Source organism: Lampris incognitus, chromosome 16 (assembly GCF_029633865.1).
Source record: "Lampris incognitus isolate fLamInc1 chromosome 16, fLamInc1.hap2, whole genome shotgun sequence".
Lineage (NCBI taxonomy): Eukaryota > Metazoa > Chordata > Actinopteri > Lampriformes > Lampridae > Lampris > Lampris incognitus.
The window spans coordinates 18,122,085-18,136,841 of NC_079226.1; the positions used below are offsets into that span (position 1 = coordinate 18,122,085).

Below are 14,757 nucleotides of genomic sequence, written 5' to 3' on the forward strand. Positions count from 1 at the left end.
GGCCTTGACAGTTCCAACATTATCCTTACCTGGCAGAGAAGTCCTTGAAGTCACCCAGCAGATCACATACACGAAGGCCAGTACGAGATGCTTTGCTGGAATAAGTGGGTCCAATACCCTTTTTGGTTGTACCAATGCTGTTATTGTGAAATGCAAGCCACAATGAGTTGATTCAGAATCAGATCTGGAATAAATCAGTTATCAAAGATTTTCCTTCCCATTACAAATATTCTTGTGCCTGCTAGCAAAATGTTGCAAAGGCTAAGTCACCAACAATGGCATGCAAAGAGCCCTTCCCTCTCCTCAATGCCTTTCCTACCCTTACTTCTTTCCTTCTTGTGCCTGTCTCTGAGTTTCCTGTAGGCCATCAACAACCTGGTGGAAATCAAACACTGCAGAGAGACAAAAGGTATGTCCAAGAAACATCACTCTCACACACTATAAAAAACTTAATGATTTCTACCGACTCATCAATTACCGTCAATCAGCGACACACACATACATACCGAGGTGAGCCCTATCTGAGACAATCAGTCGTTTGTCCCAACCTTTGAGACCTGTCCAGAAAATTAAAACAGAAGCATGTAAGTCTGATACTATCTATTCCACTAGGGAACAATGTGTTTAGGTGTATGTTATCAGGCAAAATACCTTTCTTCTCATTCTTATCACCCTCCTCAAACAAGCCAGGCAAGTGAATAACTGCACCATTACCTGTGGGGGCATGTATGGAGTTAATGTGATTGTATAAACAGTGATAGTTATGCTGACACCGCAAAACGGAACAAGTATTGTGCACTGTAAACAAAGACAAATAAACAAAATAATGGGAATTCAAGGCCTCACCAATGAGAGATATACTTTTCGGGTTGATAATTCCACTGGGGAGAAGGTGGAAGTCATATTCCTTGCCATCTACTACCACGGTGTGACCTGCATTGTTGCCACCCTAAAAAAAAATCACAGCAAGATGCATTATGCAACCATTATCTGTAATTGGCATATGGTAAAGGAAAGACACTTTATTTGACATTGTATTCCGCAAATCCTCCAAGGACAGAGAGCTGCAGCAACAGTTCCACCCGCTACTATCCCCTGTCCACGCTATTCCAGTTTCTTCTATTCTCACCTTGGACTGTCAAGCCATCTTCGTTTCAAGCGCGCACCTTAATCTCTTGGAATGAATGGATCCTCGGACATGAGCACCGCCGACGATGACGACTTACAACGAATTGTATTCTTACAATGAATTTTTTCTCAGCATTTAACCCATCCTATAGTATAGGAGCAGTGGGCAGCTGCAGCACCTGGGGACCAATTCCAGTTCTTCTTTCCATTGCGTAGTGGACTGCATTTATATAGCACTTTTCTAATCTACTGACCACTCAAAGCACTTTACAGTGTACGCCTCATTCACCCATTCACACACACATTCATACACTGATGGCAGAGGCTGCCATGCAAGGTGCTGCTTATCAGGAGCAGTTAGGGGTTCAGTGTCTTGCTCAAGGGCACTTCGACATGCTGTCTGGAGGAGCCGGGGATCGAACCAGCAACCTTCCGATTACTAGATGACCCGCATAGACAAATGTTTTTGACTTTTTATGACAATTGTATCACAATATGCTCAGACTGTGAAATGGGTAAATCGCATAGCAATGCTGCAGAATATACACCCTGGTGCTGCATATTGTTAAAGTTATTTTAGTGAGTGGGTAACTGACTGGAAGCCCCCCCCCCCCTCCAAGTTGCCATGGCCCTCCGGCGCCTAGTTTAACAGACTTCAGTGTGTTCCATCAGGCTAAGACCTGGCCTTCTCACATGTCAAATCACCCTGAGAATGTGACCTCGCACCAGCCCAGCGGGTGGGGCTACCAGGCCTGCAGGACACAGGATGCCGGCCCTGACTGTCAGCAAGGAGAGTACAACTGTGGAGTGGTTTCAGACGATCCAGGTCTGGACGTGGTCTGTGGTTTCTGACCAGATTATTATGTAACCTCTTCCAGTGCACAGGAACTGGCTTGTCTGACATCAGGATATTCCTGTCAAAAAGTTTATGCCACGCTTTAAATGTATGCAAACCTTTGCAATGCAGATTATTTAGCCCAAGGGTCCTCTTTTTCCCATTGCAACGTCTGTGTATGTTAAGTAATTGCATAATTAAGTGATTGTTCGATATCTGACTGATGTGTTAGCTATCTGAATGCTGCGAAGTTGAAAAGGTTAGCTAGAGCCCCAAATTCAGATATATACACAAGAGAATAAACGGAGAGAAGCAAATTCTGTTCCACGGAGTGTAATCGGTGCTAAAAACGCAAAAACAGCGCAATTTGAAGCAGTTCTCAACTGTTTCTTATCTATCTTGAGTTTGGTTACGGGGGGCGAAATTCGTTTTTTGATTTTACGATCGAGACAAAATGTATCGAACTGCAAGGCAGCGGAGGCGTCGCGTTACTTTCAGATTCGGATCTAAAACCAAGAGATCCAAGAAAACAAACAAACGGGCGAATGGTCAGTTATGTTCAGGACAAATCCACCATAACGGAGCGCCCCGGCTTCTCCCCGCCACCTGTTGCTCTCCACCAGGCCTTCGGTACGTGACGGTCTGTGCTGTGTTGACGGAGCTCCGAACAGCGGCTACCGGTACATAAAGCCGTGCGCCGAGTAACGCCGCGCCATACTACATAACGAATGCAGGAGATAATGACGGATCTGTCCATATTTACCTGGCATCTGCACACCAGGTCCGCTTCGGTCGCCAGTAGATCGACGACCTTGCCTTTGCCTTCGTCCCCCCATTGCGCGCCGAGCACCACCGTCACTTTGTTCCCCGCGTCGTCCCGCGGTCGCTTCAGCCCCGTCGCGGCCGGTGGGTTGGTGTAACTTTTGTGGTCTTTCGCCGACCAGGTGAGCGACATGACGGCGGCTTTTGCGCTGCGTGTCTGAAGCGGACTACGAGCTAGACTATGTCCAAGTGTGGCGTTGCCCTATCTGTAACTTCATAGCTCATGATGTCAGTGCCAGACGACGCGCAGTGCGTAACTGGCCGGGAGACGCGCGACCCGACAACGCGCAACAGGTCGTCTTCGTCTCCATGGCAGCAACGTCCCAGAGAGAGTAGTGGTATTAGCAGTACTGGTGGTGGTGGTAGTAGTAGTAGTAGCGGCCGGTAGTAGTAGTGGTGGTAGTACTAGTAGCAGTTGTAGTAGTAGTAGCAGTTACAGTAGTAGTAGTACTTCTCCCTCTCGTAGCCCCGCTTCCCATCCACCCCTGTATGTCTGTTATGTTCATCTGTCGTCTTGTTTCACTTCATTTATCGTAAAGCGACTTTGAGTACTAGAAAGGCGCTATATAAGATTTATTTATTATTATTATTATTATTATTATTATTAGTAGTAGTAGTAGTAGTAGTAATAGTGGTAATAGTAGCAGTATTAATAATAGTAGCAGTTGCAGTTGTAGTAGTAGCAGTAGTGATAGTAGTAGTAGTGGTAGTCATTAACATCAGTCTCATCTAATCATCATCACATTAGTAATGGAAGTAGTAGCAGTAGTAGTCTTAATAGTAGTAGTAGTACTTGCATTATTGATAGTAGTAGTAGTAGTGGTAGTCATTATCATCATCAGTCTCATCTAATCATCATCACATTAGTAATGGTAGTAGTAGTCTTAATAGTAGAAGCAGTAGTGATAGTAGTAGTAGTAGTGGTAGTGGTAGCAGTTATAGTAGTAGTAGTAGTAGTACTTCTACCTCTCGTAGCCCCCTTTCCCATCCACCCCTGTATGTCTGTGTTATGTTCATCTGTCGTCTTGTTTCACTCCATTTATCGTAAAGCGACTTTGAGTACTAGAAAAGCGCTATATAAGATTTATTTATTATTATTATTATTATTAGTAGCAGTAGTAGTGGTAGTAGTAGCAGTAGTAGTAGTGGTAGTAGTAGCAGTATTAATAATAGTAGCAGTTGCAGTTGTAGTAGTAGCAGTAGTGATAGTGGTAGTAGTAGCAGTAGTAGTAGTAGTAGTAGTCATTATTATTATCATCAGTCTCATCTAATCATCATCACATTACTAATGGTAGTAGTAGCAGTAATAGTCTTAATAGTAGTAGTAGTAGTAGTTGCATTAGTGATAGTAGTAGTAGTCATAATTATTATCACCAGTCTCTTCTAATCATCATCACATTAGTAATGGTAGTAGTAGCAGTAGTAGTCTTAATAGTAGTAGTAGTAGTACTTGCATTATTGATAGTAGTAGTAGTGGTAGTCATTATCATCATCAGTCTCATCTAATCATCATCACATTAGTAATGGTAGTAGTAGTCTTAATAGTAGTAGTAGTCATTATCATCATCAGTCTCATCATCATCACATTAGTAATGGTAGTAGTAGTAGTAGTAGTAGTAGCAGTAGTGATAGTAGTAGTGGTAGTAGTAGTGGTCATTATCATCACCAGTCTCATCTAATCATCACATTAATAATGGTAGTGTAAACTACTAATAAGACACGTTAGTCCCTAGCTAACGAGTCTGACCCTTTAGCCGAGCGGTTAGTGATGTCGCCTTGTGGTGCAGTACACCCTGTATCGAATCCCGCACCTGGCAAGAAAATAACCGGTTACAATAGTAGTAGCAGTAGTAGTCTTAATCGTAGTAGTTGCAGTAGTGATAGTAGTAGTGGTGGTAGTACTAGTAGCAGTTGTAGTAGTAGTAGCAGTAGTAGTAGTACTAGTGGTAGTAGTAGCGGTAGTAGTAGTGGTGGTAGTACTAGTAGCAGTTACAGTAGTAGTAGTACTTCTCCCTCTCGTAGCTCCCCTTCCCATCCACCCATGTATGTCTGTGTTATGTTCATCTGTCGTCTTGTTTCACTTCATTTATCGTAAAGCGACTTTAAGTACTAGAAAAGCGCTATATAAGATTTATTTATTATTATTATTATTATTAGTAGTAGTAGTAGTAGTGGTAGTAGTAGCAGTATTAATAATGGTAGAAGTTGCAGTTGTAGCAGTAGTGATAGTGGTAGTAGTAGTAGTGATAGTAGTGGTAGTAGTCATTATCATCATCAGTCTCATCTAATCATCATCACATTAGTAATGGTAGTAGTAGCAGTAGTAGTCTTAATAGTAGTAGTAGTAGCATTAGTGATAGTGATAGTAGTAGTAGTCATTATTATCATCAGTCTCATCTAATCATCATCACATTAGTAATGGTAGTAGTAGTCTTAATAGTAGTAGCAGTAGTGATAGTAGTAGTAGTAGTCATTATCTTCATCAGTCTCATCATCACATTAGTAATGGTAGTAGTAGCAGTAGTGATAGTAGTAGTGGTAGTAGTAGTAGTCATTATCATCAGTCTCATCTAATCATCATCACATTAGTAATGGTAGTAGTAGTCTTAATAGTAGTAGCAGTAGTGATAGTAGTAGTAGTCATTATCGTCATCAGTCTCATCATCATCACATTAGTAATGGTAGTAGTAACAGTAGTGATAGTAGTAGTAGTAGTCATTATCATCAGTCTCATCTAATCATCACATTAGTAATGGTAGTAGTAGTCTTAATAGTAGTAGCAGTAGTGATAGTAGTAGTAGTCATTATCATCATCAGTCTCATCTAATCATCACATTAGTAATGGTAGTAGTAGCAGTAGTGATAGTAGTAGTAGTAGTAGTGTAGTCATTATCATCATCAGTCTCATCTAATCATCATCACATTAGTAATGGTAGCAGTAGCAGCAGTAGTCTTAATCATAGTAGTAGTTGCAGTAGTGATAGTAGTACTAGTCGTGGTAGTAGTAGTAACTGGTAAATGGACTACATTTATATAGCACTTTTCTAGTCTACCGACCACTCAGAGTGCTTCACAGTGTATGCCTCACACTCACCCATTCACACACGCATTCACTTACACAGATAGCGGAGGCTGCCATGCAAGGTGCCAACCTGCTCATCAGCAGCAGTGAATACATCCCCCTTTACACCGATTGATAAGAGCATACTCCGTTAGAAAGGCAGATCAACTTTTATTCAAAGGTATTTAAACATTACGAATCATTATAATTCATTATGACCTGTACGGTATCCAAGTGTTATGTCATATACGAGTTCATCTTAATACAAAAGAGTGTCAACATAAAACAAAGCTTTTTTTTTCTTCCTCCATCCTGATGTGAAATTTAGGGGTTTGTAAATGTTCACATTATTGCACATTAAGTTAATAAACACTCCTATAGGTGCTGAAAATTAAATAGAGCTTGGAAAACATTTTTAAAAACAATTAGTATACAAAACTTATAAATCATACTACCTTACTTGCATAATTCATCAAAAATATTCATCTACATATACATTGGTTATAATTACGTTTCATAAAGTTTTTTTTTCCTATACAACAAATTGTGCAGAAGATATGTCTAGGAAGATATTGCAAAAGGAAGTACTGTTAAATCTTCTTGAATCAGACACTAGTCACGTAGCCTCAAAATCCACCGCAGTCCATAAAGACCAGAAATCTGGTGTGGGATCATTGGCTCAACTTTTCCTTTTTCCTCTGAATTTCCTTTTCTTGCAATCACCTATAGGGAAACAAAGGCTAAAATGAACAGATAGAAGGGATAAAAAGATATGCATATAATTCAGCAGATACTGTATAAATTAATCTACAATTCTGCTGCATGGAAGCTGAGGCTCTGAGGTAACCGATGTGACCAATTTATGATTGGGTCTGACAGGGAAACCTAACCACATCTGCTCGAAAATGCAGATAGGCTTAGTCAGTATAGTCAGAAAACATCTAATTTATTCATTCATTATCCAAACCACTTATCCTGCTCTCAGGGATGCTGGAACCTATCCCAGCAGTCATTGGGCAGCAGACGGGGAGACACCCTGGACAGGCCACCAGACCACAGGGCTCACACACACACACACACACACACACACACACACACACACACACACACACACACACACACACACACACACCTAGGGACAATTTAGTATGGCCGATTCACCTGACCTACATGTCTTTGGACTGTGGGGGGAAACTGGAGCACCCGGAGGAAACACGGGGAGAACATGCAAACACCACACAGAGGACAACCCGGGGCGACCCCCATGGTTGGACTACCCCGGGGCTCGAACCCAGAACCTTCTTGCCTTGAAGCAACTGTGCTAACCACTGCACCACCCATCTAATTCATTTGCATCATATATACATATCTTTCAGCAAAGCCATATTAACACAAGACAGACACACAACTTATTTTCTTCATGTATGATTAGTGGGATAAATGGAGGGATGGAGACCAGGAAAGTAAATAGGGCGACAGAGGCACAAAGCTTACTCCGTAGATCTTTAGGAGCTGTAAAGATCATGATCAGGGGGGGGGGGACATTGACATTAGATTGATTTTATGCAACTGTTAGGATTAATTGTGATGCACCGCGGCTCCTTTCTGAAGCAGATTAGAAGACCTCCAGGACAAAACACTAACTGGTTACACTGCAACCAAGTTAATCGGCTTGATAAAGAAGATTTCACAAAATGGGGGTTAAAAAGCTTGTGTTATTTGCGATATAGCTTCGGCGGGAAGGGGGGGGGGATGACATTGGGTCCACTTGCAATTTTCCTGCTTACGTCTTGTGTTAGCCATCACGTCGCTTGACCTACCTCACTGCAAAACACAGCCCTTTTTATGTTTAGTGTGTCCTTTTCCAATGTTACCTTGCGTTTCAGAGAGCAAACATGGAAAAGAACAGTACTCAAACAAACTGAACATAAAAATGACTCAATGTGATTGAAGAGCTGTATATAAAAATACAGTAAAGATTAAAACAACAAGCGAGACAAAGGCTCACACATATTACACAAAATATTGATTAACATACCAACAACATAGCCTATACATAGAAATAATATAAGATGAAATAAAAGCAAAGGTTTCCCTTTAAGACATGTCGAGACAGTTCTATTGCAAACTTGATCTTTATTTGAGTTAACAGTTGAATTACCTTCACGGCTCTTCTTTTTGTTTCGTTTAAAGAGCTTCGGCTGTTTGCTTGGGTTAGGGGGAGCCGAAGCCGAAGCAGGCAGCGTTTCGGAAAGCAATGACACGGCGTCCTCCGAAACCGGTCCGTCTACGTCGTCGCATCCCTCGGGGACTTCGTTGACCGATGAGTCATTGCTGTTGGGGTTCGACGGCGTGTCACTCGCAGCTTCATCCCGGCCTTTTCCGTTTCCCTGCTCCTCTGCATCCCTCTCGTGTCCAGCAGGCTCTACAGTCAAACTGTTTCTTTTATTACTCAGTTTATTTAGCCCAACAACTCCCATTAAAGTGCTTTCACAACTCTCCTTTACACACTCGTCTTTATTAGCCACGGCATCCGTGTGCGTTCCATTAAGCCGTTTCTGAACATTGTCAATTGGCTCCTTACACGTCATTGTCTCATTAACCAGGCCCTTGTTGCCACACAAGATGGCATCAACCAGATCAGAGTCTGAGAAGGTGGACAAGTTTTGGTCATTGACGGGTACACCGGTATCAGATTTATTTATTGTGCAGTCATTTCTGGGGAGGCACTGCTGAGCCACCCCTTCCCCTTGGGGACTTGGTGACACCACACACAATGGACTTTTCTGTGATATTGAAGGTTTTTCTTGGGGCTGCCCATTGACTGATGAGATGGGTCCTTTTGAGGGTGTGTTGTGAGGCAAGGCCGATCCGTCGTGCGTTTCATTCTGTGGTGAGGTGGGAGGTTTTTGCAGATTGCTGACCAAACCTTTCACTTCGTCTGTGGTGGCCTTGTGCTCCTCTGTCCGAGGTCGACTTGGACCCGTGATTGTGGCTATTTCTGATGTTGAAGGTTCTGCTTCTTCTTTTACAGGCTTCACAATGGACCCTGAGAGGAAAAGTAGGTAATATTGGCATCGATGTGGAAAGTGCACACACTAAAATAACCATTAAAAATAACTTGGTTCAAATTGAGCAAAGAAAATTTAATAGGAACTACACAGAATCCTTGAGCAAGCAACCAAGCGCTGCAGTTAGCATCATGAGATGGAGGCGAAGGCAAGAGCACAAATGAAAGCATGGCTAAGGCAGCGAAGCTGTATTGTGGGTCAGGAGTGGAGCTAGGAGCTGCGGATGGAGATCACAGTCTCTTGTCCTTACCAGGTGGGCTGGTATCCCTATGTATTTCACTAGAGGGGGGGCTTTCCGAATCGCACCTGGGCCGCGTCTTCCGGAGGGTGAACCCTTTCCTGATATCCGCCAGAAGGTGGTCAATGATGCAGTCATCCTCCTGCAGCAAGAGGCCTTTCTTGACTGGCGACAGAAAAGAGAGGGAGCATTCAAGGCACATTCCTGTGCAATCTATCCAAAAATCACATCTTGGTTTGAATGGAAAACATTAGTTGGCTTAATTTCTACTACAGCACACACCAAGGAAAAAGAGGTGGGCATCACAACTCACTTATTTTTCCGTTCTTCCCCTTCTGTCTCTTGGACTCGTCCTCTGCAAGCTGCTGCTTTCTCTTTTCAGCCTTGGCAGCCTGTTCCTTTCTGGTTTTGTTTTCCTTCCAGCCGAAAACACACAGCAGCAGAATTAGTATATGTAACTGACAAGTGCAAATAAATGTAAAGGAATTTGTCTCAATTACATTGGGACGGAGACATGTTGAAAATGTTCAGAGTTTCACAGTAGAGACGGACACCTTACAAGCGCAAGACATCCAGTTTACAGTGTGCCATTTTGATGGCCCCTGACCTTCAAAGCCTTGATGAAAAATCCACGGAAAGTCTTGATTGTCCCGAAGAGCTCCTCCAGGGAGAGCTGACTGACATCCTCACATAGGTAGACAGCCAGCTCGCTTCTCTTCCTATCAATCTCGGAAAACTGTTCTTGTAAGGATTTGCACGCCTCCAGATTTTCCTTTTGCAGAGAAAAAGGAAACGCAGGGGATTTGGCTTCAGACTCAAAAATAAACCAGTACAGTCTTTTAACCATTAACGGGCAAAAGCACAGTGTTCCCCTCACCTGAATGACTTTTGTGTATTGCTGCTTCATGTCTTCCGAAGAGTTGGAGACTTTCGTGGCCGTTTCTTTCAGTCGCTTTAGTAAGGCACTGGCTTCCGCCTCGATGGACCCCAGGTTAACACTGAAGACAAGAAGTAAACCGTTTGACATTTTGTGGCTTGCAGATCCATTTGAGTATCAATTGAAAATTAAAAACACAAGATGGTCATGAATACATGAAGTCCCCGGATTACGAACGAGTTCTGGTTTTGAGTCTGTTCGTAAGTCGAATTTGTATGTAAGTCGGTACAGTTACGTACAGTTTACATCTAGCGCCAATTAGTTAAATGTTTGTCTTAGTATACAGAACATATTTTGGTTGTTTGATGGATCTCGAGGCCATGGCTCTGTAAGATACAGGGTTAAAATTACGCTGTTTGGTAGAAGACAAAAAGTAAGTGAAATATTGGGCAACAAATATTACTTATCAGAGTTAGTTGCGGAAGCATGGAACAGACGCGTCTATTCCATGTTTGTGCATCCTATAGTATTACATTTTACCCAAAATATCAAATATAATAATGCTGTAATAAATGTAACTACAATACAGTATTTATAATAGAGAATGTGTGATTTACGCTTTGAACGAGGGTAAACATAAAAATTTTAAGTCAAAACACAACACACACAACGTTTACACGATCCGACTTAAAATGGCGACGACGGCGTGGCACTGTTCTCCCTCAGGCTGACAAACTGCCTGAAATGCGCAGTATTTTGAGCATCGCGCAAAGTCGTCCGTCCGTTCTTTATGTGTAACTCGATTAGTTAAAAAAAATAGGCTCTACGGAGGTCGTTTCCTAAATACCGGCGTTCGTAAGTCGGGGACTTCCTGTAACGTAATGTTGTACCCTGCTGCTTTTTCACAGATCTCGATATCATCTGGCAACGCCAACAGCTCCGGGTGCTTACTTTCTGCTTCCTTTGCAAAAACAGAACACATGGCGTATAATTACAATTTATCCCCGATTTTAAAAATCGGCTTTTGGATTAAGGTTACTGCCCGCCATAAAAGTTTACCCCAAGGATATGATGCAGTAGTGTGATGCGGCTTTTATTGGCTTTGGTTTCTGTGAGTTTGAGCAGAGAGCTGATTCTGAAACCCTCTGCATTCCCTGTGTGACTTCCCTGGAAGAAAAGACCAATGAGTTATCAAGGAGAGCTCATTCTACAGGTCACTGCGAGTCAAATAACCCAGCCGATATGGATTCTTACATAGTTGAGGAAGTTGCCCACATCAAGGATGAGCCTGCAGAAACTAGGCAAGAGAGCACTCGTTCGGAGAGCTGAGAAAGAAGTCGCACAATTATTTCAACCAGTGCAATTTCAGTAGACCTCTTTCAAATGAAAATAAGCAATGTCTTTATGCATGCTGCCCCACTAAACGTTGTGTCCTTTCTGTGAAAAGCAAGCAAGTGTACTTGCAAAAGGTAGAGTTTATCCTGTACTTAACAAATACCTTTGCAAAAGATAAACAGCATAAGGTGATACTACTTTTACTGAAACTCTGACTTAATGAATATTTTTCTGTACTTAATTCGCTTATTAGTACAGTTTTAGTTACCTAAAGTTAGATTTTTTGGGGGGGGGATTTCCCCCCTTTTTTCTCCCCAATTGTATCCGGCAAATTACCCCACTCTTCCGAGCCGTCCCGGTCACTGCTCCACCCCCTCTGCCGATCCGGGGAGGGCTGCAGACTACCACATGCCTCCTCCCATACATGTGGAGTTGCTAGCCACTTCTTTTCACCTGACAGTGAGGCGTTTCGCCAGGGGGACAGGCGCCCCAACTGACCAGAAGAGGCGCTAGTGCAGCAACCAGGACACACACCCACATCCAGCTTCCCACCCGCAGACATGGCCAATTGTGTCTGTAGGGATGCCCGACCAAGCCGGAGGTAACACGAGGATTCAAACCGGCGATCCCTGTGTTAGTAGGCAATGGAATGGACCGCCACGCCACCCAGATGTCCAGATTACTGTTTATACTTAAGTGCACTTAAAACTAAAGCATGCAATTTTTAAAATAAGGTGAGTTTGAATGTCAAAGGACAGTTTACTTCATCTCTGCTTGCATATACAAATGGTACGGCGAGCGTGAGGTGCCAGCCATAGGAAAAGTTTGTTAATGTCGCGGAGGTGAAGCCATCCACTCACACTGGCATGCCACCTCCATCAGCTCGGCTTTAGGCTTGAGCATGTCCAACACGGAGGCGGTCTCCTCACACAGCAACATACACTCAATCCTCAGCTGATAACTGGGGAGGCAAAGGGAAAAAGGTCAGTAGATGCTCACATGATTGATGGTAGCGTGCCATTGATAGCTCAACAAGCGCCCAGTAGTTTGACTGTAGGCAGAGATGTTATCTGTTGGCTCGTGTTTGAGATGGATAAAAACCAAAGAGGAAGAACATTTACCATGGAACTGCAAGTAGTGAAATGTAGAAGCGGTCTACATTGGCCAACTTGTCTCTCTCTCCCTGGAAGGACTTCAAATTTTCAATCTACAATGTAGCACAAGACCGTGTGAGATGACAGCTTTATAGGCGAGATTATTCTGGACGAGTCCCTCTTTTAATGGATGCAAAAGTCACCATCAAACAAACCTCATGCTTCTCCGGCAGGAGCTTTAGAAGCTGTTTCAGCACCTCCACATCAAACTTGGCCCGATCCCCATTCTGTACCATCAGTACAAAGTCCTCATTTGAGCTGAGAAGAGGGGGAAAAACAACCAGCTAGGGAATGGACCAAACAATATTGGCATCAATGTAAGAACCAGAAAAAAGAAAAAAAAAAGAAAAAAAAACTCACCACCTGAACTGCTTTAGGAATATGTTCAAATTTAAGTTTTTCTTTGCATCGATAAATGATATCTACAGGGGAAAAAGGAGAGAGGAAAGATTATTGATCAAACGACACAGATAACAAAAACATCTTTGTCCCGCGAGTACTAAAACGCAGAGGGCCCACATCGAGGGCTGACCAAATGTACCTCTTTAGGCTCCTTCTTGACAGGAGCAGCTGCCTCCTTATCTTTGTGTTCCATCACTGGGAGACTGAACAGCTGCTCAATACTGCTGTAGTCTGGCTCCCCAGGAAGTGCCTCTTTCTGCGCCGACGCCCACATGGAGTGACCATCTGTGTGTGCATGTGTATGCGGAGAGGATATAGAGAGGTCACCTGAGATCACAGTATTCTTACTTTGCGTGATAGATTGCAGTGTTTGCTGCTCTCACGGGGTAATAACAGCGGATTGCCTCTGAAGTCTTTTGAACATTCATCTGAGAAACGAAAAAAAAAAAAAAATTAACCACTCACCAGTAACAGAACGGAGCTTCTGCCAGTTGAGTTTTTTCATCCTCAGGGTGGGGTATCTGCCCGCCTTGGCGGATGCAGCACCAGGTGCAGCGCAGCCCAAAGACTGGCTGCTTTGAGGCACGATCATGCCGGGGGGAGGAGGGGGCGGGGGAGGCATACCAGGCAAGGGCGGAGGCGGTGGAGGCATTCCACTGCCACTCATTGGTGGGAGAGGTGGGGGAGGAGGAGGTGGGATGCCTTGACCGCCGGGTGGCGGAGGTAAGGGAGGAGGTGGCGGGGGCCCTCCACCCATGCTGGGGAGTGGGAGAGGGGGAGGGGGAGGAGGACAACGGTTAGTGCCTGACATTAGCGGCCCTGTCATAATACATGGGGGTAGAGGCGGCGGCGGAGGCGGCGGCGGTGAGGCACATGGTGGCTTTTGGGTGGCTGTGGCACTTTTGGCTTGTTTGTCTTCATCTTCATAGACCAGATCAGTCTGAACGGCCTTGTCCGCTGTCTTGACTGGATGACCATCCACTTCATGATGACCTACGATGCCTTTGGTGAACAATAACCGCTGCATGATCTTCTCACAGGAGTCCATCTGAGCTGAAGGAAAAAAACATGACAAGCACAGACACTGAAAAAAAAAAAACAGTTCAAAATGTACCTTCCCATCATGACACAAAACTGCTCGGGCTCTCTCTCCAACAGGCATCTGCTGCTGTATCCATCTCTGGAGCCACATGAGCAAACCCCAAGACTGACTCTTGCTCAAGCTTTCATTCCCAATGTTCCCCAACTCTCCCTTTCTGAGCATACTGTATTAACAAACGTCAGTGAGCCGACTTCTACTCTCAATGTATGCAAATGTGTACGTATGCATGTACTGATATACTTTAATGATCCCCGTATGGAAATTACACCCTGCATTTAACCCATCCTAGCTGTGTAGCTAGGAGCAGTGGGCAGCCACCGTGCAGCGCCCGGGGACCAACTCCAGTTCATCTTGCCATGCTTCGGTCAGGGGAAACCCTAACAGGAGTATTAACCCTAACATGCGTCTTTTTGATGGTGGAGACTGGAGCACCCGGGGAAAACCCACCGCAGACACGGGGAGAACATGAAAACTCCACGCAGAGGATGACCTGAATTTGTCAGTGACAAGGGTCTGGTGTATCTGACGTTGTGTGCTCATATAAGTGCACTACAGCTCCACATTTTGACCAAATTTCACCCATAATACTTTGCAAAACAGAGCAAAGAAAAACAGATGGGAGAAGGGGTGTACATGCCACATTCTCCCAATTGCTGACAAATCCTAGGATCTTGATCCATGTCTTCCATAATCAGGGTACAATCTAATCAGGAGGTTATTGTAAATGGGAAC

At 43.8% G+C, this 14,757-nt stretch overlaps 1 protein-coding gene across 3 annotated transcripts in view; it reads right to left on the reverse strand.

Moving 5' to 3' along the window:
- Positions 1 to 14,757, reverse strand: part of LOC130126205 (inverted formin-2-like) — a 28,251-nt gene that overhangs the window by 5,766 nt on the left and 7,728 nt on the right. The window contains exons 8-27 of one of the 3 annotated variants that reach the window (XM_056295610.1): positions 13,389 to 13,976; positions 13,063 to 13,208; positions 12,882 to 12,943; positions 12,677 to 12,779; positions 12,489 to 12,574; positions 12,228 to 12,328; positions 11,287 to 11,357; positions 11,092 to 11,199; positions 10,923 to 10,993; positions 10,033 to 10,153; positions 9,763 to 9,927; positions 9,469 to 9,571; positions 9,168 to 9,320; positions 8,618 to 8,895; positions 2,727 to 2,849; positions 847 to 949; positions 652 to 714; positions 507 to 557; positions 326 to 392; positions 30 to 137 (exon numbers count right to left, since the gene is read on the reverse strand). In XM_056295610.1, the coding sequence (XP_056151585.1) occupies positions 30 to 137; positions 326 to 392; positions 507 to 557; positions 652 to 714; positions 847 to 949; positions 2,727 to 2,849; positions 8,618 to 8,895; positions 9,168 to 9,320; positions 9,469 to 9,571; positions 9,763 to 9,927; positions 10,033 to 10,153; positions 10,923 to 10,993; positions 11,092 to 11,199; positions 11,287 to 11,357; positions 12,228 to 12,328; positions 12,489 to 12,574; positions 12,677 to 12,779; positions 12,882 to 12,943; positions 13,063 to 13,208; positions 13,389 to 13,976 (2,671 nt within the window). Of the gene's footprint in view, positions 1 to 29; positions 138 to 325; positions 393 to 506; positions 558 to 651; positions 715 to 846; positions 950 to 2,726; positions 2,850 to 6,003; positions 6,570 to 7,666; positions 7,721 to 8,007; positions 8,896 to 9,167; positions 9,321 to 9,468; positions 9,572 to 9,762; positions 9,928 to 10,032; positions 10,154 to 10,922; positions 10,994 to 11,091; positions 11,200 to 11,286; positions 11,358 to 12,227; positions 12,329 to 12,488; positions 12,575 to 12,676; positions 12,780 to 12,881; positions 12,944 to 13,062; positions 13,209 to 13,388; positions 13,977 to 14,757 lie in introns of those variants that run through there. The other 2 variants (XM_056295608.1, XM_056295609.1) reach the window with 2 other exon arrangements.